The sequence below is a fragment of the Rissa tridactyla genome, chromosome 3, assembly GCF_028500815.1.
Source record: "Rissa tridactyla isolate bRisTri1 chromosome 3, bRisTri1.patW.cur.20221130, whole genome shotgun sequence".
NCBI classification, from domain to species: Eukaryota; Metazoa; Chordata; class Aves; order Charadriiformes; family Laridae; genus Rissa; species Rissa tridactyla.
Window position 1 is genome coordinate 59,556,955 of NC_071468.1, and position 27,450 is coordinate 59,584,404.

At 42.0% G+C, this 27,450-nt stretch overlaps 1 protein-coding gene across 6 annotated transcripts in view; it reads left to right on the top strand.

The window, feature by feature from the left end:
* ARID1B (AT-rich interaction domain 1B) overlaps positions 1–27,450 on the top strand; it is a 339,818-nt gene that overhangs the window by 221,086 nt on the left and 91,282 nt on the right. For all 6 annotated transcript variants that reach the window (XM_054196537.1, XM_054196539.1, XM_054196541.1 and 3 more), the window contains one exon: positions 12,586–12,829. In XM_054196537.1, coding sequence (XP_054052512.1) covers positions 12,586–12,829 — 244 coding nt within the window. The remainder of the gene's footprint in view (positions 1–12,585; positions 12,830–27,450) is intronic.

Here is a 27,450-nt window from a genome sequence, read left to right on the forward strand (position 1 = left end):
AGCTCGCAACAGATTGGCACGGTTGTTGAAATTTTCGTATGTTTTCCCTTTATTTATTTCTTTACTTAACTCATAAGGCTGTTTGTTCCTTTGGTACATTTGTTTGTTCTGACAAGCACCCTTCAGAAGTATTTTGGGACTTTGTGAAGGTCCCAACTTACTGATTTGCTTTTTTTCCTCTTTTTTGGTGGTCTGTCTAATGAATAACTCAGAGGATGAAATGAGCTTTGGTTTGATAGTTCCATCTTCTTAGAAGTTGTGAGATAGGTAGGGTTTTTTTATAAAGACAGACAGCAGTGTATAAATGCTGGCCCTACTTGTGGTCTTCAGCGTAGAAGACTGAACGGGGGACTGGGACAAGTGCTCAGGCAACGCTTCAGCAAAGCAGCAATGACCTTTAACGCCACACAGCAAAACTTGATGAAAGTTTTGTTAAGAACCATTTTCTCCTTGAGCTGTAGCTCTCACAAGCCATGCCTTGACTCAAATAGCTGTTTTCCCATCTTTCTACCACACGCATTCCCCAGAAGAGCTGCTGGCCCTGCTCCCTAAGCTGTGTTGTGTAGCTCAGACACAGATTTGGAGGACAGAGGATCAGCAATAGATAGGGCTGCACCTGAAGGTCTGACAGAGCCGAAGTCGCTCTTTGCTTTACCTTGTGATGACCAGGGTGCAGCCATTGACAAGAGCTACAGTTCCTCAGGCCGCTGCATGCAACGTGGGGTTTCCATGGGGGAACAGCAGCAGCAGGAGAGGAGGGGAAAGGGTCACTGCCTTACAAGATCCTGGCAGACCCTCTTTCAAAGAAGCTTCCAGCTGCAGCCCTTTTTTCCGCCTCTGTCACGTTACCTGGCATGGTTTTTTTGCACCATGTCTGAATGCAAAATTTGGTGCAACTAGAATAGAGATCAGTAGGAAAAAAAGTTCTCTATTACTCTGTTTACAAATATTTCATACAAGTGGCTTCCAAATGCACTTTGTGGGTCATGGTACTGCAGTGGCACTTGCTGGAGGCAGCCACAGCAGGGACAAAGCCTGGAAGGTGTTGGGGAAGGACAGCTGGCACCTTGGTGCTTCAGTAAAGCACCATCGTACAAGAGGGCAGATCGGAGTGCTCTGCTTGATAAGGTTCCACTGAGCGTCCACCCATAGTGGTCCATGGAGCAGCAGCCACATTTTGGCTGATCACAGTTGCTGCACGCTGAGCATCCTATCTGTGCTTTCTTGGAACTTTTTCAGGGCATTTTTATTAACATTACACTGAATTGGTACTTCTGTGCAATACAAACCTCCTCCCTTCAAGCCAAAGAAAATTTTGGATGAACAACCTACTGAAAACTATCTGAAAGATCTCTGGACTCCTTGTCTTCTCTGTGATAAGAAAAAGCTGCAACTTTGAAGCATGCTTAGGCACTCAAAAACTCACAAAAAGCTAGCTTTCACAATTCTCTATGGTAGTCTTTCCTTTCTATGATATATTAACTAAAGAACAGTAGTAACTGGCATATTGCTTTTTCTGTAGATTGCATAGTCCACATGGTTTAACACTTCTGCAGTGACTCTTCCATGTTTCCCCTCACTTGTTGGATTTCAAGACTACAGCTAAAATTATGGACCTGTTGGATAAAGATTAGCTTAACACACTTAATGATCAGAAACAACCATGTCATTATCTTAGCCTCAAGGTACTTCTTCCCACCCCAAATGCAAAGTTTGTAAGCCATGGCTGGGACAGCATGCGTACCAGTAGTCAGGGGGAAGGTATTGGCCTTTCAGAATTTTTTCTTAAAGCTTAATTAGAGCACTACAGGTTATCTTTCCTACTAGGGTAATCAAGACATTATTTCCAAAGAAATCTGAGGCCGAGGCACTTTTCTAGGATTTCAAAAGCCTTTTGAAATTTATATAGAGGTTTCTGAAACATGAGTTCTACACGAGTCTGTTAAAGCCGTATCATCTCAAAATATCGCGTTCCCTTGCCGCTCAATTATTTTGCACAATAGCGTGCCCAGCCAGCACTGAATTACTGCGAGGAGATGTGAATTCCAGAACTTGGGGTGATGAGGGAGTCTGGTTCTAGCTGGCATGTGCGAGAAATGATCTGAAAGTTTATTTTCTGCTTTATTACCATCTTGGATTTCACTTCCCAACCTTTTCCTAGGTTACTGGAAAATGAAGGGCTGGGAGGGGTTCAGTGAACAGCTCTCGAAGCGTAATTGTTTGGTTTTGCTGGTGTGGCCCATAAACCTCAGACAGGAGTAAGCAGTTTGTGTGCGTGTCAGGGGGCGTGGAGCAAAGCAGAGTCTGAGCAATCACAGCCCTGTTCATTTGTGCTTTACCGGTTGTCAAACTGCATGCTGCTGGGGTCACAGTGGATTCAGAAAAAGGAAAGAGAAACAAAGAGGGAGGAGGATGAGAGACTCTTGTGTGATGCTAGGAGGATGAGTCTGGAGTGGCAAATTAAACTAAACTTACTGCAGTAACCATTATGATACTTAATTTCTGCCTCATACCGCAGTGTAACACTGCTATCAAGGACATGGACCTGTTGGAGCAAGTCCAGAGGAGGACCACGAAGATGATCAGAGGGCTGGAGCACCTCTCCTATGAGGACAGGCTGAGAGAGTTGGAGCTGTTCAGCCTGGAGAGGGGAAGGCTCCAGGGAGATGCTACTGCGGCCTTCAAGTACCTAAAGGGGGGCCCACAGGAAAGATGGGTCAGGGAGTGCAGCGATAGGGGTAACGGTCTTAAACTGAAAGAGGGTGGATTTAGATTCGATATTAGGAAGAAATTCTTTACTGTGAGGGTGATGAGACACTGGAACAGGTTGCCCAGGGAAGCTGTGGATGCCCCATCCCTGGAAGTGTTCAAGGCCAGGCTGGATGGGGCTTTGAGCAGCCTGGTCTAGTGGGAGGTGTCCCTGCCCATGGCAGGGGGGCTGGAACTAGATGATCTTTAAGGTCCCCTCAAACTCATTCTCCAACTCCATTCTGTGATTGTATGATATCCGTTTTGTTACAGTTTTGTTAAATAAGAGTTAATTAATTAATATTGTTCTCTGAGACAAGTCACCTTATTCAGTTCCATAAAAATGAATCCCATGTAACATTTATCGCTCTTTTTGGTGTATACATTTTTCTGCTCCTTTCAGCTTGTGATTCAGGAGGAAGAGATGGAAAGCTATCGGAGCACCTGTGTTTTTGAAGTTTAAGATGTGTTTGTAGCTTATTTACCATCTCATTGAATTGTGGTATTTGGTTACAGGGTGTTGTGGGAGAGAGAAGAAAGAGACACAGTATGATGCATGCACAAGCCCTAAGCTAATGAAAAACTATGTTTTGTAGATCCTTATTCCCACGGTAACCTGCTGGGACATCTTTTTTATCAAACCGTAACTCTGCAAAGGGTATTAATATGCCAAAAAGAGGCAAGTGCTGTAGATCAAGAGCTTTTAAACCTTCGGCATACAGGTGCATAGGTTCATCAGTTGTTTAAGCCCCTTATCATGGTCCACACATAGGTAGCCTTCGGCTGTCAGAACAGCTCGCTCGTTATCAACTTGCCTAATTTACTGTGGGGTGAAAAGATCTGCTTTCAGTGATCGGTGGGCAATTGATTTTTGGACCAACACTTCTTCTGTTCTCTCAACTGCAGTCTCCAAATCAGATAGTATTGTAGGTCCAGACTTTTTAACAGCACAGCTAATGCCTTCTGAATGCAATGAGGGATAGTGTGAGAATCACATGTAGAAAGATGTTAATTTCTAATTGCAAAATAGGTGTGTTGTGACTCAGGGTATGTCTGTAGTAGTAAATGGTAAGGTATATTAAGCCCTCTGAGGTTGTGTGGTCATGTTTAAAGAGCTTCTCCTACGTGAGCTACCCTGCATAGACCTATTAAGAATCTTTGCACTGTAATCACATATGGGTGTACTGCAGGGATAGACATGGTGTGAATTTTACCGCATTTCATGTTATGGTATTGTGAAGTGGTGTTTGCTTGAGCCACACCTGCAAAATCTCAGGGTTTTGAATATGTAGTCTCAAGATAGATGGTCTGTGGCTGCCTGCATGTGCTGCAAGTTTCCAAAAGTATGGTAGCCAGAGTAAATGGAATAAAGGGAGTAAGCAGTAATTTCTAATGCGTATTGCTGCTGCTCCTGCTACAATTTTAGGTCTCTTTCAGATCTGCTGACTCATATGTTCTTTTGGTAATGTCTTGTTCTTCTTTCTCGTATTCTTTTGCTCAAATCCATGTTTGTCTTGTGATTCAGTAGTGCTTGCTTACTTGGTCCGATTTCTTTCTGTATCATCTGTGAAAGTAGAACAAGTAGGTAATGGGAGAGGGAGTAGCAAGTGTTTTCCTTGTGGCTTTTGTGATGCTGGATTCAACGTGGCCAGAAGCACAGCTAGGAATGCAGGCTGGGCTGGCGAGCAGGGGAGTTTACCCAGTGGCTGTTTGAATTCTAAGCTTGCTGCAGGGAGGGAGGAGGATGGTGATCCCCAAAATGACAAGTTCCAGAGAGCTTGAAAGGTTCTGGATCAGTGTGTGTTTTCCTTCAGTCAGCTTCCTCTCTGTTTTATCCTGTCAGTTAAGTCTGTCTTCTCCCTGGGGAGGTAGCTGTAGGCTACATGATCTAGAAAATGATTGCAATCCAAAGAGACGCAAAAGAACGCAGTTATGTCTCACCTCATTCTCCTTTATATGGAAAAACCTTAAGTTCAACAGAAGGGATTTCATGTTTGGAGACGGTCAAGAGTGGCACTGAGGAAACTATGGATGGGAAGTAGTATGAGTATGACTGAATTTTACTAGGTTGCTCTTACGCAAATGCAACTTTTCTTTCTTCTCCATGGGGGCAATTTGTTGTGGTTTTCATTGATTTGGTTGTTTTAAATGTTCATGATTTATTGAGGATAAATAGCTGATGCTGTAGCTACAAGAGTTGTTGTTGAGAATTTTTCTTTGCCACAATGCTGAAGAAACAAATGGCTCCTGAGGGTTCATGGCTTTTTGTTTTTAGATTTTATTTCCAGAAATTCTACTTGCTAAGCATTCTGCTTCAGAGATAGACAGTGAAGTTTGTATCTTGAGAGATGCTGTGTTATTGTTTTTCTGTTCTGGAGATTTACTGTTTATTTTTGATATAAAAAAGTATTTTTGTCAGACAAGCTGTGTGTCTTACCTATTTACAGTCCTTGTTAGACTTTGTCAATTTGCTTTTGATAGCACATGGGTCATTAGTATTTATCGTTTCATACACAGGAGTCGATGTTTGTAAACTAGCAACTTTTTTTATGCCATTAGGAGGTTTCTTGATGCAGCTGGAGACCTCAGGAGCCCCCTTCCCGTTGACTGTCAGGGAGGTATGCGGTGCTCTGGGCTTCCGTCAGGTGCCTCGAAACTACGGGTCAGTTTTGAATTTCTAATTGCCCTAAGCTGTTTTTGATGTAAAGCTCTTCTCTGGACAAGCAAATAAGATCCCGTCGTGGATCAGCGTAGGCACAGAAGCATGACTATATTCATTTTAGCATCTTCTTCTCGTCCCGTGTCTGACAGATATGGGCATATCATGTTCTGTTCTAGGGCACCTGTATCCATAGGTCAAGAATTTTTATTTTTAGATAAGGTTGTCTTAGAAATACAGATCCTTTGCTTGTTAAACAAATGTAGTAAGAAATTGTTCTTTCTTTAAATGAACTGAGAGTCGAATGCTACAGTGAGATGCCATACTCAGCAGAACAAAATCATATCCCTCATTAGGGTGGCAGTCCTGCCTAGGCAGCCGGGAAGGCCAGTCGCATCTCTTGCCCCTCGCGGGCTGTGCTGTCGCGGTGGTGTTCACTGTCAATGAAGGTGCAAGCCCGTGTGCGAGGAGGTGTGCCTTCAGCCACAGCATCTCCTGCGCAGCCTGCCTACTCCTAACAGCTCGGCTCCTTCATCCGAGATCCGAGCCGGTAACGCTCGGCACCAGCTCATCATGTACGCTTGTTCATATTGTAGGACTGGGAGTTACCTAAAAAAGGAAAAGAAGCGGGGCTGGGGGGGATGGGGATGGAAAAAGGTATGACTGTTTGTTTGGTTCTGACTTTGCAGTGAGTCCACTTAAGATCCCTTACATTTGGCAGATGAAACGTTCCCATTAACTGAGTGTTTGGAGAAAAACCCGTCAATTAAAGTGAGCAGCAAAATTCATACCAGCTTTAGTGAACCTGTTTAAAAAACAAGAAAACAAACCTTCCTTTGCTCTTTCCACACTCTCGGCAAGTACTTATTTATTCGGACTTTTCTTAGAAACAATGTTTTCTGTGCACTTTTAATCAGGGGGATTTTTTAAGACTGGGAATGAATTTCATATCCAAATTACGAGTAAGAACTGTCCAAAACCAGTCATTTGCTTAGTGATTAGGTAGTAAGCTGTGACTTGAATATGTTTTGCCAAGTTGGCTTTTTGTAGATAATTTCTTGAAGACTGAGGTAATTCCAGGATCCCATAGGTTGAAAAGGCGGCAGGCAGAGCACTGGCACTGCATTGTTTGCTTATGGTTTTTCTCAGTTGCTTGAGCGAGTATAGGGCTTTTGGGGAAAATATTTTGCATTCTCAGGGACTTCCCTGTGTAACTTCTCAGAGAAAGTATTTGACACTGATAGGAGTCCTTGCGGCACAGCTCAGTAGCTGAGTTATTTTGGGAAGCATATGTCTGCAGAATGAAGGGAATGTGTTTCCCCAGCAAGTGGTGCTTTGTCACTAATATAGTGCAAGAAGCTAGTGTTTTTGTCATATACTTAGAATTTCCTTCATCTAGAGTATTGCATGAATAGTTTACCACATAGACGTTAAAGTCGAAAATTTGGTTAAAAACACTAAAACATTTAGTAAGTGGAATAAAGTAAGATTGATGAGTACCATGACTAACTAAAAAGTATCTCTGTGCGATTATTGTCAAAGTTTGGGTTTGTCTTGCAAGTAAGTTTGTAGTATGAGACAAATCCCCTCCTTACAATAGCATGTTCTGAGGTACAGTTGTGCCCGTCAATAAAAACTGAGCTTTTTCCTCAAGGAGGTGTTTCAAATGGAAGTGATCCTGTCTACTTTTCCTCTCCAAACCTTGAATTAACAAGATTCAGAGAATGAACCTTGTTTCCTGCCTCCAAATTCATTTCAGTAAGGGGTGTAAAAGGCACTTTGGCAAAAACGTAACAGCAGCCTTACTGTCTCCTGTTAAAGGAGCATTTTTTAAGGATGTGCCTTAGGTATGTTTGGTGTGCTTAGTTGAGGGTTGCAACGTAGCTGGCGTGGAAGGAAGACACCCTTGTAGGGGGTAGCAGCCCTTGAAAATGAAAGGATTCTCTTCATGGTCCCCATCGTTGCTGTGCCCGTGTGTTTTTCTGGTTGCGCAGGCGATGGGAGGCTGTTAGCTCGCTTGCTGCTTCGACAATGTGACCAGCAGGGCCTTTGGAAGACTTCTTGAAACATGCTATTATGGGCTGCTTTGTGATGAAAAGAGGTCTTACAAATATCTTGAAATTTAAACAGAGCTATTGTGGGTTTTCCCTTTGTGTGCGTATGTGTGTTTGTCAGCCAAATCATTTGTTCAAAGTTAATCTCAATTACAGAGCATATTGTTCATAATCCCCTATGGCTCCAAAACAATAGCAGAGTGTATGTCTGCTTGAATATATATTTACATACTTACATGTAAAATATGTTTGCGTGTATATATAATTTTACTTCTAAAGCAGTGACTCGTGTTAAGGAGATGGATATTTCATGCAGGATCCTGTCTTGTTGAACAGCACTGTCCTCCATCCTAATAAAAATGCTGCAGGAAGGCCTGAATGGAGTGAGCAGGGCTTTGATCCTGCAGCCAGTCGGTTGCTGCAGTTCCCTACGCGTAGTGCTGGGATTCATGCTAGCAAAACGGATGGTAGGGTAGAGTCTGGGGTTTTCAGCTTCTTGGAGACTGGGAGGTTTTGTGTGTCTTTAATTGTAATATCTGCAGAATACCTCTGTTTTTCTTCTACTCCCTGAGCATAAAGGAACCGATAGGCAATAGTTGGGAAATTTAAATAAATCCCAGGCTGTATGTACTCTGCACAATCCCTGCAAGACAGCCCCAAACTACAATAACCTGTCAGTGAATTTAAGGTGTAATTTAGTGGCGTAGGAGCTCAGTCACCAAGGTGCCTCACACTTTGCCTTTTCACTGATTTCAGAGAAAGGTGCTCATCATTTTCCAACTTGAGGTATTTAGCAAGGGATCCTTTTAGTAAAATCTTGGTTTATGTCTGATGAGATGTTCTTGAGCAAAATCGGCAACTACACGAAGTGTTCACGGTGTAAATTTTTGCTCTGTGGTGAATGCTCTAATCCTGTCGCACTCTGTGTGTAAAATTCTGGTGTTATTACCGAGTTACTGTAGTCTCCTTTTTGCTGTTTAGGTGTATTCCTTGATTAAGTTAACTTTATATATATGAGTGTTTTGTGTTGGGTTTTTTTTTTTTTCTTCTTCTTGTGCTCTCTTTGTAAGTAACTTTGGATTTCCTGGCTCTGTATAAGCAGTTCACTTCCTTCTCCCCCTTGCTGGCCGCGTTGCAATAGTAAATTGGTGTGCTGTTTCAAGAGTGTCTCTCCTGTCAGTCTGATAAGATCGTACCACCAGGAAGGCATAACATTATAATCCCAAGCACAATGTGATCCTGTTCATTTTAGCTCTTGTACTTGTCAGAGGGACAAGAATAAAGGTTGTGCATGGGTGGAAGGTGAGGCTAGAAGTGAAGATAGTCAGAGATAAAACACTTTGCTAAAAGAGATAAATCCTGCGCAGGGACATTTCAGTTTGTAATCAAGGTATTATCTAGAAATGAACTTCGAAAGCTGTCTGGGATGTCCTGGGATGTAAAGCTGACATAGAGAATACAGAACTGCAATATGTATTTGTGACAGGGGAAAAAAATTATTTTGTCCTTCGTTTTTTCTAAGATTTGGTGCCACATTTGAAAATATAGTCATAGCAATACCATAGACAAGAACAAAAAGATTACAAGAACAAAAGATCTACAAAAACCAAGAGATTTCTTGTGATTTTAGACTTCGTTCATTTTACTAGAAGAAATTAGTGCTTTCCAGAAAAAGCCTCTGTAAAAGAGGCAAAATTTAAGGCATGCCTTAGGGTACGGGGACTTCATCCCCTTAAAAAAATCCCAGCAATTACCTAACCTGCCAACTTTCCAACAAGATAAATGGAAGCACTGTAGCTTGAAGGTGCCTTGGTTTGAATGAGATGCAGTAAGTAAGGTCTCTCTGTTCTTTACAGGCATCATAGATCTGATAGTACTTATAAAAGAAGAATAGAGTTGGTGCCCTGCTGACTAAATTGTCCTCTAGAGGAGTATTAGTTACAGAGCTTCTTTGTTAACTAGGCTGTATGCTTAAACCACTGTGAATTTCTCTTATTAGTAGGCTTTTTAATAGCTTTACATATGGATATGCTAAGTAAATGCAAGTATATCCATGTAATTTACGTATATAATGTGTACGTGTACAGTATTTTATATATAAATAAATGATTGTGATGTGGAAGTTGCACATGACTTCATTACTGTTCTGTTAAACCGAGGTAAAAGCAAGCATTAAAATACTGATAATAGGAGAACAGTAAGTTGACTTCTGCTCTTTCTGTCCGGGTGCTTCACATAAAGTCTTTCTTCTCCTTCTCTTTAATTTCCCAATTAGCTTTTGTGGATAACAGAGGTGTTTCTAAAGCCTTTGTATGCTGGAAGTTTCCCAGTTGCTCGCCTACTCAGGCTTTCTACCTGAGAAGACTAGGTAAGGCCACGAAGTGTACGCTAACAAAAAATACAAAGTAATGACCCGCAAATCGCCCTGCGCAGAGCAGCTATATTCCTCATTTTAGTCCGCCATAGCACAAGGTAAAGGTTGTGTAGCACAGCCCAGGCATCTAGATACGCAACAGCCTTTTGTGCTATCCTGAGAGCAGCCTTATTATCAGCTTTCGTGATGGGTCTGATGAATGAATGCTACCGTGGCATCCTTGGCAGATGAGTTGATTGTGAAGTTCCTCATCCTGGGGAGGAAATCCTAGTGCTTATTCCGAGCAAAGCACGGCGGGTGTGCCGAGCCCGCCTGGCTGCTCCCTCTGCCTGTGCTGGGGAGGCTGGTGTGGCTTCGCTCTTTAAACTGGACCGGCATCATGCAAGCCTTCATCTTCCTTTTCCGCTTTTGTGAAGGTGTTGCCTCAGGTTGGGGAGGAAATCCCTGGAAGGCAGGCACTTGAGGAAATGCCTGGGAGTCATCAGTCACTCCACTCCCACAAGAGGCTGGAGAAGTCGGATGCGACCTGATGGGAAAAGTGAACTTCATTCCTGTCCCCATGCTCAGCAAGCTGGGGAGATGCTGTGGGGAGCGGTCAGGTTTTGCCTTGGTCTCTGAACAGCAGATAATTTCATCACAACGGTGCCAACTGCTTCATGGCTTTTCATTATTTTGGCATGTTTGTTTTTCAAGTGCTTCGTGGCTTGCTGAAACAAATTAAAGCTTTACTCCACACACCCTGTTAAACTCTTTGTTATTCTAAACGTAAAATCCTGTGTTTTCTATATCTTCTATCAGTTGGGTGTCTATCTGTTTTTTTATGCAGAATTTGTATTCCTTTAGAATAGGCTCTATTCTCCTACATTCATTTTTCAGAGGTTTATTATATGCTTTTCAGGAGCATTTGTTTTATCAGCACTTCCTGCAGCATTTGTTACACATCACGACAGCAGCGATTTGATTCCATTTAGAAGAATACCATATTATGTATGGAAAAGCAGTAATTGCTTACCTGTTTGCCAAATACATTCTACTGTGAAAAATCTCTAGCATTGCTCTATAAAGTATCAAATGGTGTTATTTCTTGTTTACATTTTCTACAGTTAATAGTTTCAAAAAAGAAACAATGAAAATATTTTATTGCCCATTTCACAATTAAATTTCCATTTGTAGGGATTTGGGAGTCTACTCTTGAGCGAATGCGGAGTCCACGCATACAATGAAGTTTCAAATTAATTTCTGCTTTTCATATGCTTAATGAAATACATGTACAATTTTGTGCTTGTCAGTAAAAGCAAAATTAACCTGTGGTGAGAGTTGGGCTTGGAAGACTGACTGTATCTGTCTTGGAGGAGACTGGCTGGGAGCCTCCCTCATAACCCAGGTAGTCGGCGTCGGGCAGGACCTGTGCTCTAAATACACCACTTTGTGTTTCATCCAAGTTCTGTAACTTCTAAAAATAACGTTATTTTTTGTTATGAAAATTAGGCAGCAGTAAGGCTTTGCTTCCTGAGCTCTTTGCTCGGGCAGAGCCCAGATGTTTTTGTGCTACTCAGAGGACGGGTCCCGTTGCCTGCGGTGCAGCCGCTTGCATGAGCCATACTAGTGAAGTCAGTATCAGCCAAAGTAACACACTTTGTCATCCCAGGTACTGGAAGCCTCAAAGGTCACTTAGTGACCTGTTGTGTATGTGAGGTAGCTCACTGCCCCTTGTTTGCACCTTAATTCCCTAATAAAAATAGTAGCGTGCTCCTTAATTTGTGCCTTCCATAATCATGGAAGCAGGAAACAGCATCTTTGCGCTTTTCAGTTTGTACGAAATTTTTCTGTGATGCTTAGGAATTAACATTTTTTGTGACAGCTAAGGGGCATGCACTTGCTTTGTCACAGCATTCTTGGTTTTTCATATCTGATTTTACAATGACTTAAAAAAACATATTACTGCCACAGATCCGAAGACCAATATAACTCCCGTGTTACAGCTTGAGGGAACAGGCCCAGCAGTTCATAGTTAGAATTCAGATGTGCTTCGACCTAGGGATGAAATGTCTCATTGAAAATGCAGCAGTTATGAACTGAACGGGAGCAACTGGTTAGCAGTGTATTCGAATGAAACGGAAGAGAAAGTGTGAGTTGTAGGCCAGCATTTGATGGAAATGGAGAACCAGCCTTCCTTGCTCCTGGGTGGCCAGTGGGTCCTGTGCTGCTGCTGCGGGCAGGGCCTCTTCTTGTGTCTCTTCTGCAGGGTGAAGGAGCTGCATGCGAGTGTTAGAAGGGCTGCCTATTTTACACCCTTCTTCTCTCGTTTTGGTGATGGTTTAAAGAGTGAATTTTATAAGCTGTGATTGTAACGGTAGCAAACCCCAAAATGAAATACTGTGTGAAAGTGAAACTGATGTATCATTTTCATTAGTTTTAGTATGCTCAGGCAGAATTTGTGGGATTAATTTTGAAAGCTTAATCCAGATGGAAAAGGTTAAATTCAATGTTGAGTGAATTTGGTTCCAATTCATTTGTTGCCCTCGCTTGTTCTTTTTCTCAAAAGAATTAGAGATTAAGCGGAGAATTGTACATACTATCCTCGTTTTCTGCCATCATTAAACTACATGATCCAGCGTTAAAGACAACCTCTCAGTTATCTGCTGCAATAAGTAAACAAATGGACCTCGTCGCCATGCCAGCTCTCGAGTCCTGTGGCCTGATCATTAGTTCATACGACTACTTAACGTTCTTTTTTGCTTTTTCCTCAGGATTTATCTGGATCCATTGACGACTTGCCGACTGGAACCGAAGCAACCCTGAGCTCAGCTGTTAGCGCGTCAGGCTCTACAAGCAGCCAAGGGGAGCAGAGCAACCCTGCACAGTCTCCGTTCTCCCCTCATGCTTCTCCACATCTCTCTGGCATCCCCGGGGGCCCATCGCCTTCCCCCGTAGGCTCTCCCGTTGGAAGCAACCAGTCGAGATCTGGTCCCATTTCTCCAGCGAGTATTCCAGGTAAGTTTGTTCCAACAAACAAAATTAAACCAATACATGGGTTTATTACATAAATAAGTACTCCTGTATTCCAAATTCATTTATTTTCTGAGAATCCTGCATTTTCAGGGCCTTTTTCTGCAAAAAATAAATGCTTAAAGCAGGGGTAAATTCCACCTAAACTTCAGCTGCCAAGTCCTTGGAGTGCTCAGAGTTGTATTTGACTCCACATGTGTGTTTGATAAATGTCTTTATCATCGACAGATGCGAATACTTGATCGTAATTTTTGTATTTGGTTTGTGTGTCATGTATCTGTCAGATATTTTTCTATGTTATTTACAGGGTCGCTTCTTTGTTTTTACTGTGGATTTTTGTTGGTTTGGGCTTTTGGACTTGTATGGTGATTTCAGGCCTGTAGGATGAAGCAGAGGTTTTCCAACCCTGTTTTGTGATAATGTAGTTTTGGACACGAGTACAGAATATTGTATGAGATATTTCTTAATATTTGCTGAGGTCAACAAGTTACTAGGAATCCAGCCCTACCAGTAATAATTGAAATGCCAGTGGCATGCTTGCCACTCGCTCTCTTGTGCCACGTGGAGTATGACACAGAGTCATTCATGTACATTCAGAAGTTTGTGGAAATCTGTTAAGATACCCAGAAGACAAAAAAGGCGCACGTTAATTCCAGTTCTTACCTAGTCCCCACCCATCTGCCCTGTTACTTGCAGGTGGTCAGGCAGCAGTGTGTATTTGGTATTTCAGATTAGTTTAATTCTCTTTCTGATGCTCAAGTTTTTGATTATTTTCTGACATTTGGAATACTAGGGGAATTCCTAAGAGTAGGAGAGTGCTGACATTACCCCAGGGATAACACCAGTTGCTTCAAAACCACGAAAACATCAACATGGAGCTCAGTTAAAAGAAACAAAAGCAGTGATGCTTTTTCGTTAGATGTGCTGTAAACCAAATGCAGGTTAAAATTCAGTAAGTAGCGTGTGTTTCGGTATTCAATACAAAGGTATCTGTGTGAAGTGTAGGTGCCTGTTTGCATAGAGAGGTTAAACTAGATAAGCAAAGGGGAATAAGCTCGGTGGACGCAGGAATGTTGCATGCTGAACGTGGCCTGAGCGTGTTGAGCCCTGATGCTGCATGTGTGCCCTGCAGTCATTTCTTCCCTCTCCGGCCGCTCTGACCAGCAGCATGTGCTCAGGTGGGGCAGGAATAGCAGGGGCAGTGGCAGGGCCAGAGTATTTGCACTATTTGCAGTATGGTAGCTTTGTATTTGCAGCGCGTTTCCCAGTACATGGTGCAGAAGCCCATCCCAGTTGTTGAGTAAAGCCAGATAGTCCACCTACTGGAAAGGTAACATTTTCCCACAGTCGGATTCAGCAAGTAAATGGATTGACGTTTTAGCAGCCTGATTGCTGAATAGGGAAAAAGTGTTGTGACGTTGAAAATAGCTTTATTGTAGCCATGGTAGATAAGGATGGGAAAAATATAGTGTGTAGGGGAAAGTAATAACTTTTATGAAACCAATTGATCCCTGTGGGGTAAAAATAAGAAGGGTTGTGGGCCCAAAGGTCAGGGTCAGAGTCCCTTTCTCACTTCAGCTGAGCCCAAAAGCTCATTTTTGTGACTGGCCTAATGAAAAGTGTTGCCTCTTCATACAAACCGCACCACCATTTTGTGTGGTGGTTTTTTGGTCTGCCGTGGTAACACAAAAGCAACTCCTCCTCAGGAAGGATTTTTATGAATGGCGCTAAATCGAAATCACCAGCCGCTGTTTCCCCAGCACAGGCAAGCTCCTGGATTCTGCAGCTCTTCTGCTAAAGGTGAACTCCCAGGCGTGAGCTAACACAGCACTCTCCGGAGGGGAGCCGGGCAGCTGCGGGAGCATTGCTGCTGCTGCTGCTGCCGCCGCCACCACCACTGCGTTTCTCAAGCTAGAAAATGACCCGAGCCGGGCTGCTATTTAAAACCCTGTGACTGGTGGGATGCCGCCGGGTGCTGGGGCTTTTGAGCCATATGAATTAGGCTGTGCTTTCACCATTGTGCTTCATTACTAGGACTTGGGTAGCTTTTTTCATCAGCCATATTCACAAGACCCTATGAAAAAGTAACGCAGAGCTTGTTTGCATTTCTGTGGCTGTTCGCAGCGTTCAGGTCGTGGCCATTTTTGAACATAAATTGTGTAGTACAGCGTCTCGCCTTTAATAATTTTGTTCGCTGCTATTTTCCTCTCCGTTCTCACCCTACCCTTGTTTGTTCTGACCTCATTCCTCTCCTATTACCTCCTGCAATGTTGTGCCACAGCTTCTCCCTGTGACATAGATTGGCTCTTTCAATCATTCTCTCTCCAGCAAGTCATTGTAAAATGAGCAGCTGTTGTGTTGCTGATAGCTATGGCTAGGGAAAGCCAAAATGTTGCAGGGGGTTCGTGGTGGGAAGGCCGTTAAAATAAAGGTGTTGTTTTCCCAGGGTTTACTGGAAGAGAAGCATCCTCTTCCCAGTGCCTCCTTCCTTGCAACAAAATTGAAGACTAATTTAACATCAAAAGGGCAGACAAACAAACAGCCCCCTATTAAACCTCCCAAATGGCTGATTCTCTTCCACTGCCTGTTTAAGCTGTCTCCCCACCCCACCGCAAGCCTGCCGCCCCGCATTGCTTTCTGCTGCACGCCGCGAATTTCACGGGAATGGACTGGCACAGGCAGCAGTGACATTGGCACATCCCTAGCTCAGTGGGCATTTCCTTCCTGTGCTCTCTTGAAATACTGGACGAATATTTTGTGTGGTAAGTGGCACACACGTACACTGCCTTTGTTTCCATCCGCGTTACCGGAATAGACCAGGGAGATTAACCCCTACGAGCAGAAAAAGCAACTTTGACGCGTTTTGTTCAGAAAGATAGTTTTCTCTCTAAAATGGTGACACTTCTCGTTCAGATGCACATTTATTACAGGACTGAAATCCTACTCCTTTATGATTTTTAGGGATTCAAAATGGCGTTCTGATTTCCTGTTAAGTAGATCATTATTCTGCTTTGCCAGAAACCCTGATCTCTTTATTTTGTAGCCATCTTCATAATTAGGGTACGTGTTATTCCAAAGAATGAGATGTGATGCCCTGCACTTCTTTGGGTCTTGAACTGTGCCTGATTCAACCCTAAACCATTAGTGGAAGCTGACGCAGCACATCATCAAAATGCACTGCTGTTGCCAGAAGATTTAGTGGCTGTTAATTTCACTTTTCTCTCTTTTTTTTTTTTTCTTTCCTTCCTCCTCCAACCGTTCCAGTTTACTAACAAAGCAAAAATGTAAATAAGCTAAACTCCCCTTTCTCCCCCCCATCCCCAATTTTGATCTCACTGGCCAAAGGCTTTTGTCAGCTCTTTCTCCCTTGCGGTGTAAGCAGCAAAAATTTTTAATATTAAGAGTTCTGCAGAAGATTGCTGATAGGCCAGGAATCCCTTAACCCATGATGGACAAGCAGATTTTGAACGAGCTAATAGATTCTATTATTTTTAAACCTGTGCAGCAATTTTTATCTGTATAGAAGAGAAGGGTATGCTATACTAACAATGAATAGCAAATGCTGTCTTTACAAATCCGTAAAAGTATTTTTTTCCAATATCAGTATTTTGACTTACGCTTTTAATTCATGTTACATTTAGTCTCTGAACAAACGAGCTTATTTTCACTCTGTTAAGCATCAGCTGCATTGTTGTTTTTATTACAATTGTACTGGTGTCTTCTTTCACCAAGTAGCTTGGATACAGCTGCAGTTACAATTTTCAGGAAGAAATCCATGCATGGACACTCTCACTTAGGAATGTTATTGCCAGTCATCTTAATTTACGCTAACCAGTGGTCACCACCCTCCTCTGATTAAAAAGACCCCAAATTTTTAATTCCGATAAATAATATGAGTCAATGGGTGTGTTGCATTCAGCGATCAACTCTATTCTTTGCAAACCTGGAGATCTTACCCTCCTGTATTGATCAGCTAGCTAGCTTGAAATCCAGGACTGTCAGAATTACAGAATTAGAGCTAGCACTCCAGGCAAAAAAGGAGCAAGAGGGGAATGCGATGCCCAGAAAGAGCTGTAACAGGAAATCTTGCGTTGATGTGCATGTTAGTCAATGTGCGGATAGACTAGGGTGACTAAAATGCTGAGAAAAGGCAAAAATGAGCAATAGTCTATCATACTCCAAAAGGACATTTTAATGCAAAAATCTGAATAGGAGTGATGCTTTCTTTCATGCCTTATAATAGGAGAAGCCTAAGAGTTTAACTGCTTCCAGAAGAGGCTGCAGTAAGACAAGCCAATCGTACAGATAGTGTTTTAAACAAGAATTGAGAAAAATCTTTTGCTTGGGATTGAGCTCTTCCACATGCTTAGTCCATTGATCCCCATTACTAGTATGTTATATAGAATGGACTCTTTCAAACATTATTTGAGGGAGAGAAGACTACCATATAAAAGTGAATTTGTAATACTCTATTTTTTGTTGAAGTTTTACAGATACCCTAAATTAATTGCAAAAGAAGAAAGGGGATTATATCCTTGCAAAATGGATATGATCCCCCTGTCTAGAAAGATTATTTTAATACATCTATCAATATTTCCCCCTTGGCTTCTCTGGAGGCAAAAATCTTGCAACAGCTTGTTGCAAGGAAGATGCATGCTGTTCATTGGCATCCGGAGCAGAAAAAAACAAAACACAAAATGCCATTGACGTAGCTATGTTCTTAATCACTGCTAGTGCACAAAACATCTATTCAGCAGTTTTGCAAATCTAGAATGCTTACAAATGAAATATGTGAATGTTTCTCATAGCAGTGGTTTAAAATCCTTTCTTTTAAAGGGCTTGAAGAACATTGAGAGTTTTTCTGTCTTTTGATAAGAGGAAAAATAAGCAAATTGTAAGGCGCTCTACCTTGAGGCATTGCTTCTAGCGTATGGAGCATCTAACCTGTGATACCCGCTAGAATTCAGCCCAGGTCACAACTGATGAATAATCTGTTGTCTGAAGGCTTCGTGAAATAACTAAATAGTTTCGATCAGGTTTCTTGAGGAAAGCTTGTGCTACAAAAGCCGCTGTCAAAACTGCTATCGTACTCGCAGCCTGGCCAGAGAGATCAGGGAGGTGTCCTTCTCTGCAGAGGTGGTCTTCCCAGAACAGGTGCAGGCGATGAAATGAGACAGAGACACGCTGTTCGAGTTCCTCCTGTTAGGTTTTCCTGATGACAGAGGGTTTCATATTCCAGCACCATCAACCTGCTGTTTTTTATCAGCTCTAAGTTAAGCGTCAGATAGAAAAACAGTAAGTCACCAAACCCAGTATGCCCTGGGTGGTTATTTTTAGGGGTAGTTCTTGGTGTTTAGTTTTAAGCGTTTTCAGTTGCTTAATGTCTGGTTTATCAATGTTGATATTTCTTGGTCACACGTGTTTAATTGCGGTGTAAGCCAGTGATGAACATTTCTGCCCCATGGGCTGAACACCCTGCAGGGTCCAGGGAGCATGGCACTGAGGCTCATCCAGCACCCTACCAAGGCTTCATGCAAACCTTCCCCAGAAGACCAGATAGTAGCGCCTGCATCCCCATAGCCGTGCTCTGCCCCATACCTGCTTTGTCCTTTTTGTTGATTCCTGCCGGGCCTGTTTTCACCATCCCGACAGCTGCTGAAGGAGCAGCATGGTAGGGCAGCTGTGGCTGTGTGTGCCGTGGCAGCACGCCTGCGGCAGGCCACTTCTTGTAGCTCTGTAAGTGATTGGTGGCCTCGTGCTGGTACAAATCCACCTAGAGTATGACGGCTGTTGAAATCCAATTAAAATCTTTGCATAATTATGCATGTGCTCTGGTTCACGTAACAAAATTCAAATACACTTAACCACAGCCGCCAAGATTTGACAGGTATGTTTGTTGTTAGTTTTAGATGCATACTTTAAAGCCATCATTGGGCAATTATTGTTTACATTTAATCATTAATCTGTGCATTTCTTTCTAACTTTTTTGCTCAACCCACTAGTGTTTCTGTCAAGAAATCTAATACGGTGTATATTTGGTTTTGAACACTTGTTGTTTTTTTTATTCTGTAGTTATTATTTCGCTACACAAGCATAAATTCTCTTTCCTTCTTTGTGTTGCCAAATAGAGCATTCATTTGTGTATTACCATAAATTAAAAGGTTGTCTTTCACTCCCTTGTCCTTTGCAATGCTAAGCAGTGATTGATGAGTAGATGGGAAAAGTCTTTCATGTTTCCATCAGTATGTTTTTATTGTTGTTGACTAATGGTTGTTACACCTAGATAAAATAGAACGTAAATGTAGGAGGTGGTTTGGTTTCTGTGGTGGGATAGGCTGCTGCAGTTTTCAGTTTTTCTGTGGACTGTGTGTCACTGCCATTAGAGATATTTAAAGAGGCCTTCATGCTTCATAGTTAGTGTCAGGTTTGACTAGACAGCTACGTGGTGCGTCCCTTAGAAGGAACCTGAAAAATTGCAAAGATGGCTTGAATTAATTCTGGGCCAGCTAGAAAATAGCCATTTAGTCTCAAAAAAAAGAACATTTCCTCTACCTCCAGATAATATTTTTTTAAAAATTAATGAAAGGCAAGATATTCTCTCTCTTCCTTAGGGACAGAATTCATGCAGGTTGAGCTGCAGCTTGAAAGATTTGAACGGCCCTTTGACAGCATCGCTCCATAGGTAGATATGGATGTCAAATTGCAAAGTGGGTTTTTAGAAAGCAAACACAAAAGAACAACTCACTCTGACAGCGAGCTTTTCTGTTCGTTCCCCATCTCCAGATAACAGTGGACTCAAGTTATTGTGATGTGTTGATTGATTACAGCCGTTAAGTTTCTTAGTAATCAGTTTCATCACTTATTCTCAATTCACGCTTGCACCTTTGATTTTTCTTCCACAACAGGGTGATGTGGGTTGTCGTTGACTAATGAAGAACAGAATTGGTTTCGGCGTGAGACAAACGGAATGCCGACACCAATCCCAAAATGCATTAATCTTTAATAATCCACATCTGCATGTTTATAAATGATATAACCAGGGGTTGCTAATGTTGATACTCCCCCTTCCAAACAGAAGCTGACATAGAAGTTGGCTTTTGCAAACTGCATGAGAGGCACGTGGCCGCGCGTGGTGTGTGTGACCTTGCGGAGGGAGCTCGCCGGATGAAAGTTCTCAGTTGATTAAAAATACATGAAGAATTGCTCCGCTTCTGCACCGGTCTTTGGAGCTTATCGTTGTCGGGTGAGATTAAATATGGCATGATAGATCTTGTCTTCAGGAAGATCAGACCCACCAAATGGTTTTTGGAAGCGGGTTTGCTTCAAGGTGCTTTTATCCTTTATGCATTCGACTTGCCCTTTTCTCCCCCAGCCCCGAGAACCGTTGAGTCCAGAGCTGTGTAATATGCAGTGTAACACAGTAAGAAAAACTAGATTATCTAAGAGTTTTTTCCTTTTGAGGGTAGTATATATGACAGCACATACATTTTTCTACTAAAACATCTGTTAATCACAGGCAATGAATTACTAGGAGAAGTAGCAGGCAGGACTAGCAATATAGTTCGTTCTCAGATACCAGCACTACTCTAGTTTCCACCTGCTTGTCTGAACCTGAGAGAGTCAGGAGGAGTAGGGAGGAGTGAAACTCCATCGCTACTGGTCTTTTGAGTTAATGCCCCCTGATGATGAATATTTATTCTGAGCAATTCTTATACGTAGCTGGATCAAGGGAAAAGAAAGACGGATAAGAAAAGCAATTGCAGTTCGCATTCACCCTTTCTTTGGGATCTTGCATGTTTTCGCACCGCAAATATTATAAATGAAAGTTGATAATATGGTTTTGTTGAAAATTGGCAATGTTAAAATTAGGAGTTAAGATTTTTATTAGATGGCAAATGCTGGAAGCGTACGTCTGGTACATTTGTTGTGCTTCTCAGGCTCTTAAAAATTGTAGTCACAATGAGGAACAGCTTAGAGAAAAACTCCTCATAGTTATAAATGCAGTCTAGAGAACAAGCATTGGTAATGAAAAATTACTCCTTTTGGAGCTTGGATTAACTCCCTAAATGGAATCCTGAGGTCTTAAGTTTCAGGTGTGTGGCGGGGTAGGTTTCATTTCTAGAAGGAAGAAATGAGCCAAATATAAGAAAGAAATACTACTCTGTCCTTTGTTAAGAGCTTTTAGATATTTAGCACTTGCATCAATTACAGGTTTATATTCTGGTTAATTGACATTTTATACAGAAATTGAGAATGTTTTTTCTCTAGCCGAAGCATATGCTTTTTGCATTAACAAACATGTAGTGTCGTGTCCCAGGTAATTACGAATGACTAAGTCCATGCAACCCTTTGCAATCTTCTACTTCTGTCTAAATGCAAGCAAAACTATCATTTTTATGAAAGTCTTAACAGGACAGAGTAAAAAAATACGGTATGATTACAGGGTTTGGATTGTTCCCTAAAGAACATAGACACTTTTTTTCATTGGTTTGCACAAATTTAAGAAAATATAATTTACAAAATCTAAAAGCAATTCAGAGGCCCCCGTAGAGGTGTGAGAGAAAGCGCTGGGCAAGCTGTGGCTGCAGCCTTTCCCAACCCCTCTCATCCCAATTCACGCTATCGCTTTGGAGGGACGCGGTGACACAGAGTGCAAAACATGTGGAGGGGCGGTTAAATGAGACTTTGTGGGGGGGGGGTGCGGAAATGAAGTCAGCGGCTGAGCTTTGAAGAGGTCTGTCTAGTGCGGAGCAGCGAGCGAGTGGGGAAGAAAGGAGCAAGCGCCTCATCTAATCTTTCTCCTGGGGACCCAGGTGGACAAATTGGCAACCCTGTTCACAGCCCTCCCCCCCCCGCTCCTTTGTAGCGTAAGAACTGCTAATCGGATCCATGCTGCTGCAACTGTGGTTAGTTATTAACAGAATAAAAGCAGATTTCTTCAAAAGAACGGGTTGGGGAAAACGGCTATACAAAATTGCAAGGTTGTTAGAATCTTAAATGCACAGCAGTCGGTTTTTCCCTATTCTGAATTAGGCGATGAATACGGCCTTTCATCTGTCACTGTGCCCGTTTCTTCAGAAGGCAGCCAAACATTAAGCTTCTCAAACAAGAAAAAAAAATAAATTGTTTGAAAGAGGAAAAATATTGGGGAGCAGGAAGAATAGGAAAACGAGAAGGAGAAATCAGGTTTTGTTTTTATTAATTTGGCCTGGTGAGAGAAATACGAGCTTGCCTGCTCTATTCAGCTCCTGCGTGCCAGCCGCTGTGCGCCACCATTTCTGAATGCGGGGATTAGAAAAGATTTAACTGGTTGCTATCCTGGGCTGCGCCATTCTCGATCGGCCTCCAGCAGAAATACCCTGGGCTGGGAACTCTCCTGAGCTTAATGGGAATAATGCGTTAAATGAGCACAGAGTTAGGCAGAGGTGAAAGCAGAAAGAATTTGACCCCCTCCAGATGAAACTTCTCATAACTGTGAAGTGAAATTACAGGTCTGGGGTGGATGTTATTGAGGCTAGAGAAGCAGTGATCCCTAGAGTTAGACCAACTTATGCCTTCGCTTATATAAATAAATAAATGATGCATCCTTAATTTTGAGGAGCTCTAGTGCCTTCCTGGTTTAGGGTAGGATTTTGACATTTGTTGGAGAGGAATAGTCCTCAGGCAGACAGGTGCTTGCTGCGGCCTACTGGAAATCCATTCGTTATTCGGGTGAGTCACAGCCTTTTGAAGATTTCCATTGACAGCTTGCTTTGGGCTTGTTGCCAAAAATCTCAGGAAGAAAAATGCTGTGGTGCTTCACTTGGGTCCAAAGGCAGAGGTGGCTTCTGGATGGGGCCTGGATGAGACAGACCCTCTTGGAGCGGCTGCTGCTGCTCTCCCTCCCCTCCCGAGCAAAGTGAGGTTTGGCCTTGGGGGCAACATATTTGCTTTCCTGCCCCTTGCCCGTCATCAGTTTAAGCAGTACTAACAATTATTTCACTTTATACCTTACTCAGAGGATGCACAGCCTGTGAATAAAACTTGGATGTCTAATTTGGCAGACACCAGTTGCAGCTACTTAATTCTTTTTTTAAAAAAAGTCCATAATATGATGAGTTATTCTGTAGTGAGGGTGACATTTGGACGGTGTTCCATAAGTAATACCTTGGGACTACATGCTGAATAATGAGTGTGAAACAAAATACCGAATAGCTACCTCATCCTGTCAGTGTCAGCTTTGCTTTGAATTAAATGTTATATCATGTCAAACAAGTAGCTTCTGGTCATGAAATTAAGATGTTTATGCCATTGCATGTGTGCGGAGAAAAGTCAGAGCTAGGGTTCTGCAGGCCACCTTAGCTCAGTGTTGCATTTTTTAATGGAGGTTTGAGAGCAATTTAGCACTTAGGTTACAGTGACATCTCTGGAACTTGCTCACAACCCAGTCCTTGATATGGTAAGTGTAACACAAATATGAAAAGAAAATTAAGTGTAATTTCCAAGGATTGATAGTCTGAGAATTATGTACTTTAATGAGAAGAGAATTGGGTTTTTGCCTTTTGTTGATTTTTTGTGGGTTGTGAGTGATACTCATGTATGTTAGGCAATCTTGTGTCTTTGGAGCGGGACGCATTTGTTTTAAAAGGTAATACGGAAAATCTGGGCCAGGCACAACAAACAGTCTTGATAACCTTTTGTAATGTGGAGCATCCGTAAGCCTGGCTTAAGTTGATAATCTTCGTATTTACAGACCTTTTTCGTTGTTGCGGTGAAACAAATCAGCCACTTGCAGTCTCATCTTCAGCAAGCCACACAGCTGGCCACTGAGAGCATCCCAAGGCAGGAAGGCTCCGGCCTTGGACCCAAGCTCCCAGGTCAGAAAGGTGGAAATCATCTCGGTGGGCAGGCGGCAGTGAATTACCGGCGTTGCTGTCGCTAGCAAGGGGTTATTACCTGCAGCATGGTGCTGAGCAGAGCCCGAAGGCTTGGTTCGAGCACGCTTGACTCCACGTATCCCATCCCCAGAGTGGCTCAGTGAGGCCACGGCTGCTGTGTCTGAAAAGGTCCTCGTGTCGCTGGCCTTTTAAAGCAGCTGTGCTCACGTTCATGTGTCGATACAAGGAAGGTTGTAATATTTTGCGTGTCTTAATCTGGTGGGATATGCAGGCAACCCTTGCTTTTTACTCCGATGAATAAGTCATTTAAAAAATACTGTTGATACAACAGGAAACTTAGTTACAATACATAAATTAAGGAAGAAAATAATCTTTCTTCTTAAGGGGTCGTAGGCTTTGTAAGATGAAAGAGATAACACAAACCACATGACCAGTTTCCCTTTATGCTACCCATTGAAAAATTTCTTTCCTTTGAGGTCATTTGCACCTCACTTCCAATTTCCTGAAAAGCTCATTTAAAGCAATCCTGTATAGAAGCCTATTTATGATCTTTCATTTTTGATGTAGGGATCCGAGACCCAGAATGTCCCTTCCGGTCTCTGAACCTTTACTGTCACATTGACTGTGTGATATAATCCCATTATTTTATCATATTTCGTCTTAATTGCTAGGTTTCCTGGACCTCATTATTCCTAAAAGGAAGTCGTCTCAAGTTCCAGTAGTGGTTTGATTATCTTCCTAAACATCGTGCTCTTTTTCCTCCCTGATATTTATCAGCAAATAGATTTTTAAAAAGAAGTCACAAAATCCCAGCTTTAGTTTTTGCCATGCTAAATAATACTCGCTCTTTCAGCCTCCTCACGTCATGCTGTAGCCATTCTCAGTTCCCCTTCCAGTTAGCATTAGGCTTGTTCCGGGTTTGTCTGTGTGAAGGCTCACCACTGACATGTCAGCAATGGCATTATGTTTCCATACCTCTACTGGAAACAATTCTCCTAATTCATCCTAATAATACATTTATTTGGTTCAGGGTGACATGAAATAACTGTTTGTAGGTTATAACCATTTGTAGGTCAACAAATGTGGTCAGATTTTCCTTCCTTCTCCCATTTCTAACTGATAACCCTACAGCTCTTCAGTTAGAAAAGGCCTGTTTCTGGTCTGTGAGTATAAACATTTGCAGGTTTGTTACTCCAACCCAAAAGGTGGTCCAGTTTCTTAGATAGTATTTTGAGCATCTTCTGTATTGACTAAGTTTCCCTCCTTTGTAATCAGCCAATGTCATTAATCCAATCCTAGCTCTTAGTACCTAAATTAAACTGTGAATTATCCCAAAGAAAACCTACGTGTTCTTTAACTTCTGACTTTCCTCCAGCCTGATGCTGCCCTTTCAACACAGGCCGTGATCAGTCCCCCCGCCCCCCCACCATTTCCCAGTTCCTCACGCATCTTAAAATTCCTGTGCTGATATCCCTCCTTTCCTCCTTAACTAGTAATTTCCCAGGGGGAACTTGTTATCGCTGAAGTGCTTTCTTGATTCAATTGTTCAGGCACAATTCTGTGAGGTATTGTCCAATTGGTACAGGGTACCACTGCTGAGCATCCTCCAGTGTCATTACAGCAATGGGAGCAGAGAGCCCTCAGCATGTTTCAAAATGTTACTGATTTGGGCCGTAATTCATTGTAAGGACCCCTCCTCAGCAGGATATCAAAGGTTTGCTCTTTCTTGCTATGCTGGCTCTAAGGAATTTACTTCTTACACTTTAACTGCAGATTTCATGGCTGTAGTCATAATTTAATCGCCATTTAGTATACTTTTCCCAATCCATCTTTTCCAAAGGTGCAGTGCAGTCTCTCCTGACTCTATTTCAAGCATAGATTTGCAAAGTCTCATGCAAAATGTCTAAAAGCATTTCTGAGATAATTTTTAAAATAGAAAACCAGCTTACAACTGTGCTATTAAGCATTTTTAAATTCTCTCACCTCTTCAAGTGGCTTTATTTATTTTTTTTAAATAGCAAACATATAGTATTAGGTAGGCTGCTGGTTTTAGGAGTTTTAACAACTAACTTTACAAGATAGCTATATAAATTTCAATACCATTTTGCTCCTCTGTTAAATCTAGGTGAAAGAACTAGTGTGGCAGCATCTATCCTTTTAATGTGCATTATCGTTTTGCTGTGATCCTGCATAATAAAAATATTACGAAACATCCATAGTATTTGCTTTGCATAAGTTTTGGCAGGTGGAGTTATCTCACCAATGCGGCAACAATACTATACAAAACATGGGAAATAGTCATCCCTGTTTAAACTTTCATCGGTGTATCATTGCGTCAAAGGAGGCAATAGTCTGTCAGTGAAAAAAATATGTTGGGTTTTTTCCCCTCTCTTAAATAGCTGTAGAATTTACGTTTAAAAAGAAAATAGGTTGTTTTTCTTTTGTTGAAGTTTCCCTTCCCTAAGAAAATACAAAAGTCTCTTCATGTGTTATTTAAAGTGTCTTCCAAGAATCCCAGCTACGATACTGCTTGAAAGAGAGAAGGATTAATATCATTTAAAGGAAAGAAATGGAAAATCTTTAAGGTCATTCCTTTTCATGACAACGAAACTTTAAAAGCATGGCAGACAGGATCTTCAAAGGTTTTTAAAGTCCTGTCATCAGCTCCCAATCAATAGGAGTTAGATACCCAAATTAAGAGTTCAGTTCAAGTCTTCAAAGGTATTTGGGTGCTTAACCTCTTTTTACATTTCAGATCACTTCTAAGGATAAAATGACGGTTTGACTGAAAACATTTTGTTGTGATACTTTCGTGTCCAGCACCTGGATAATTTGTAGCACCCCCTGATAATTAGCATAATGGCCACTTCTCTTGCAAGTTCATTACTTGTTTGAATATGTTTAGCATTGGTCTTGTTTACAAAATTGTTTTCCTTTGTGAAACAAAAATGTTGCTTTACGTTTTTTTTCAATAGAGAAAAAGACCAGAAGTAAACTTAAAAAAGTGAACTAATAAAAGCATTAATGTTTGCAGAGGCTAATAATTTCAAGTGAATTTGAAAAACTCCCAAGTCCATATTCCCTAGGGATGCAGATGAAAATGATTTCTCTGTACGTCGTACACGTACTGTTCTAGGCTTTCACTCCCAATCGTGCTTGCACATCTGCCTGTGCAGGATAAGGCTCCTGCCAGATAACTGAAGTTATTATCGATGTAAAAAATTAAAGACCTTGTATAAATGTATTCAAAATTACGTTGCCTAGCATAAATCTTCCATGCACTATTAATGTCTCTCAAAGTTTGCCAAGCCTCCTCCTAAAGGGTTATCCCACTGGGAGCTGCGTGGTGCAGTCAGGACTACCCCTGCCTTTATTATTTTTTTCTTTCCCAAGTATTTATAAAAATCTTAGATGGTTCAGATCTACTTGAAGTATTCTGATAGCGGTGCCTCGGGCGTACACAGTGGAAGTGGCAGTGCCCCGTGTTAACATGGAATTGCTGTTTGTTTACAATCTTGAGTCACTGAATCCTTGCTGTCAAGCAGAAAGCGTTCATTATAATGCAGGCACTTACCGTCTCCGCAGCCCGCTCCTGAGTGACATCGAAACATAAGCCGGAATATTATTGTCATATGCCTCAGAGTTCGTGAATGGGCCGTGGATCCCAAAGCCTCCAGCGCTGAGTGGCATGTTTGGTCTTTTGGAGGAGCAATTCTGCCTCTAGTCCAG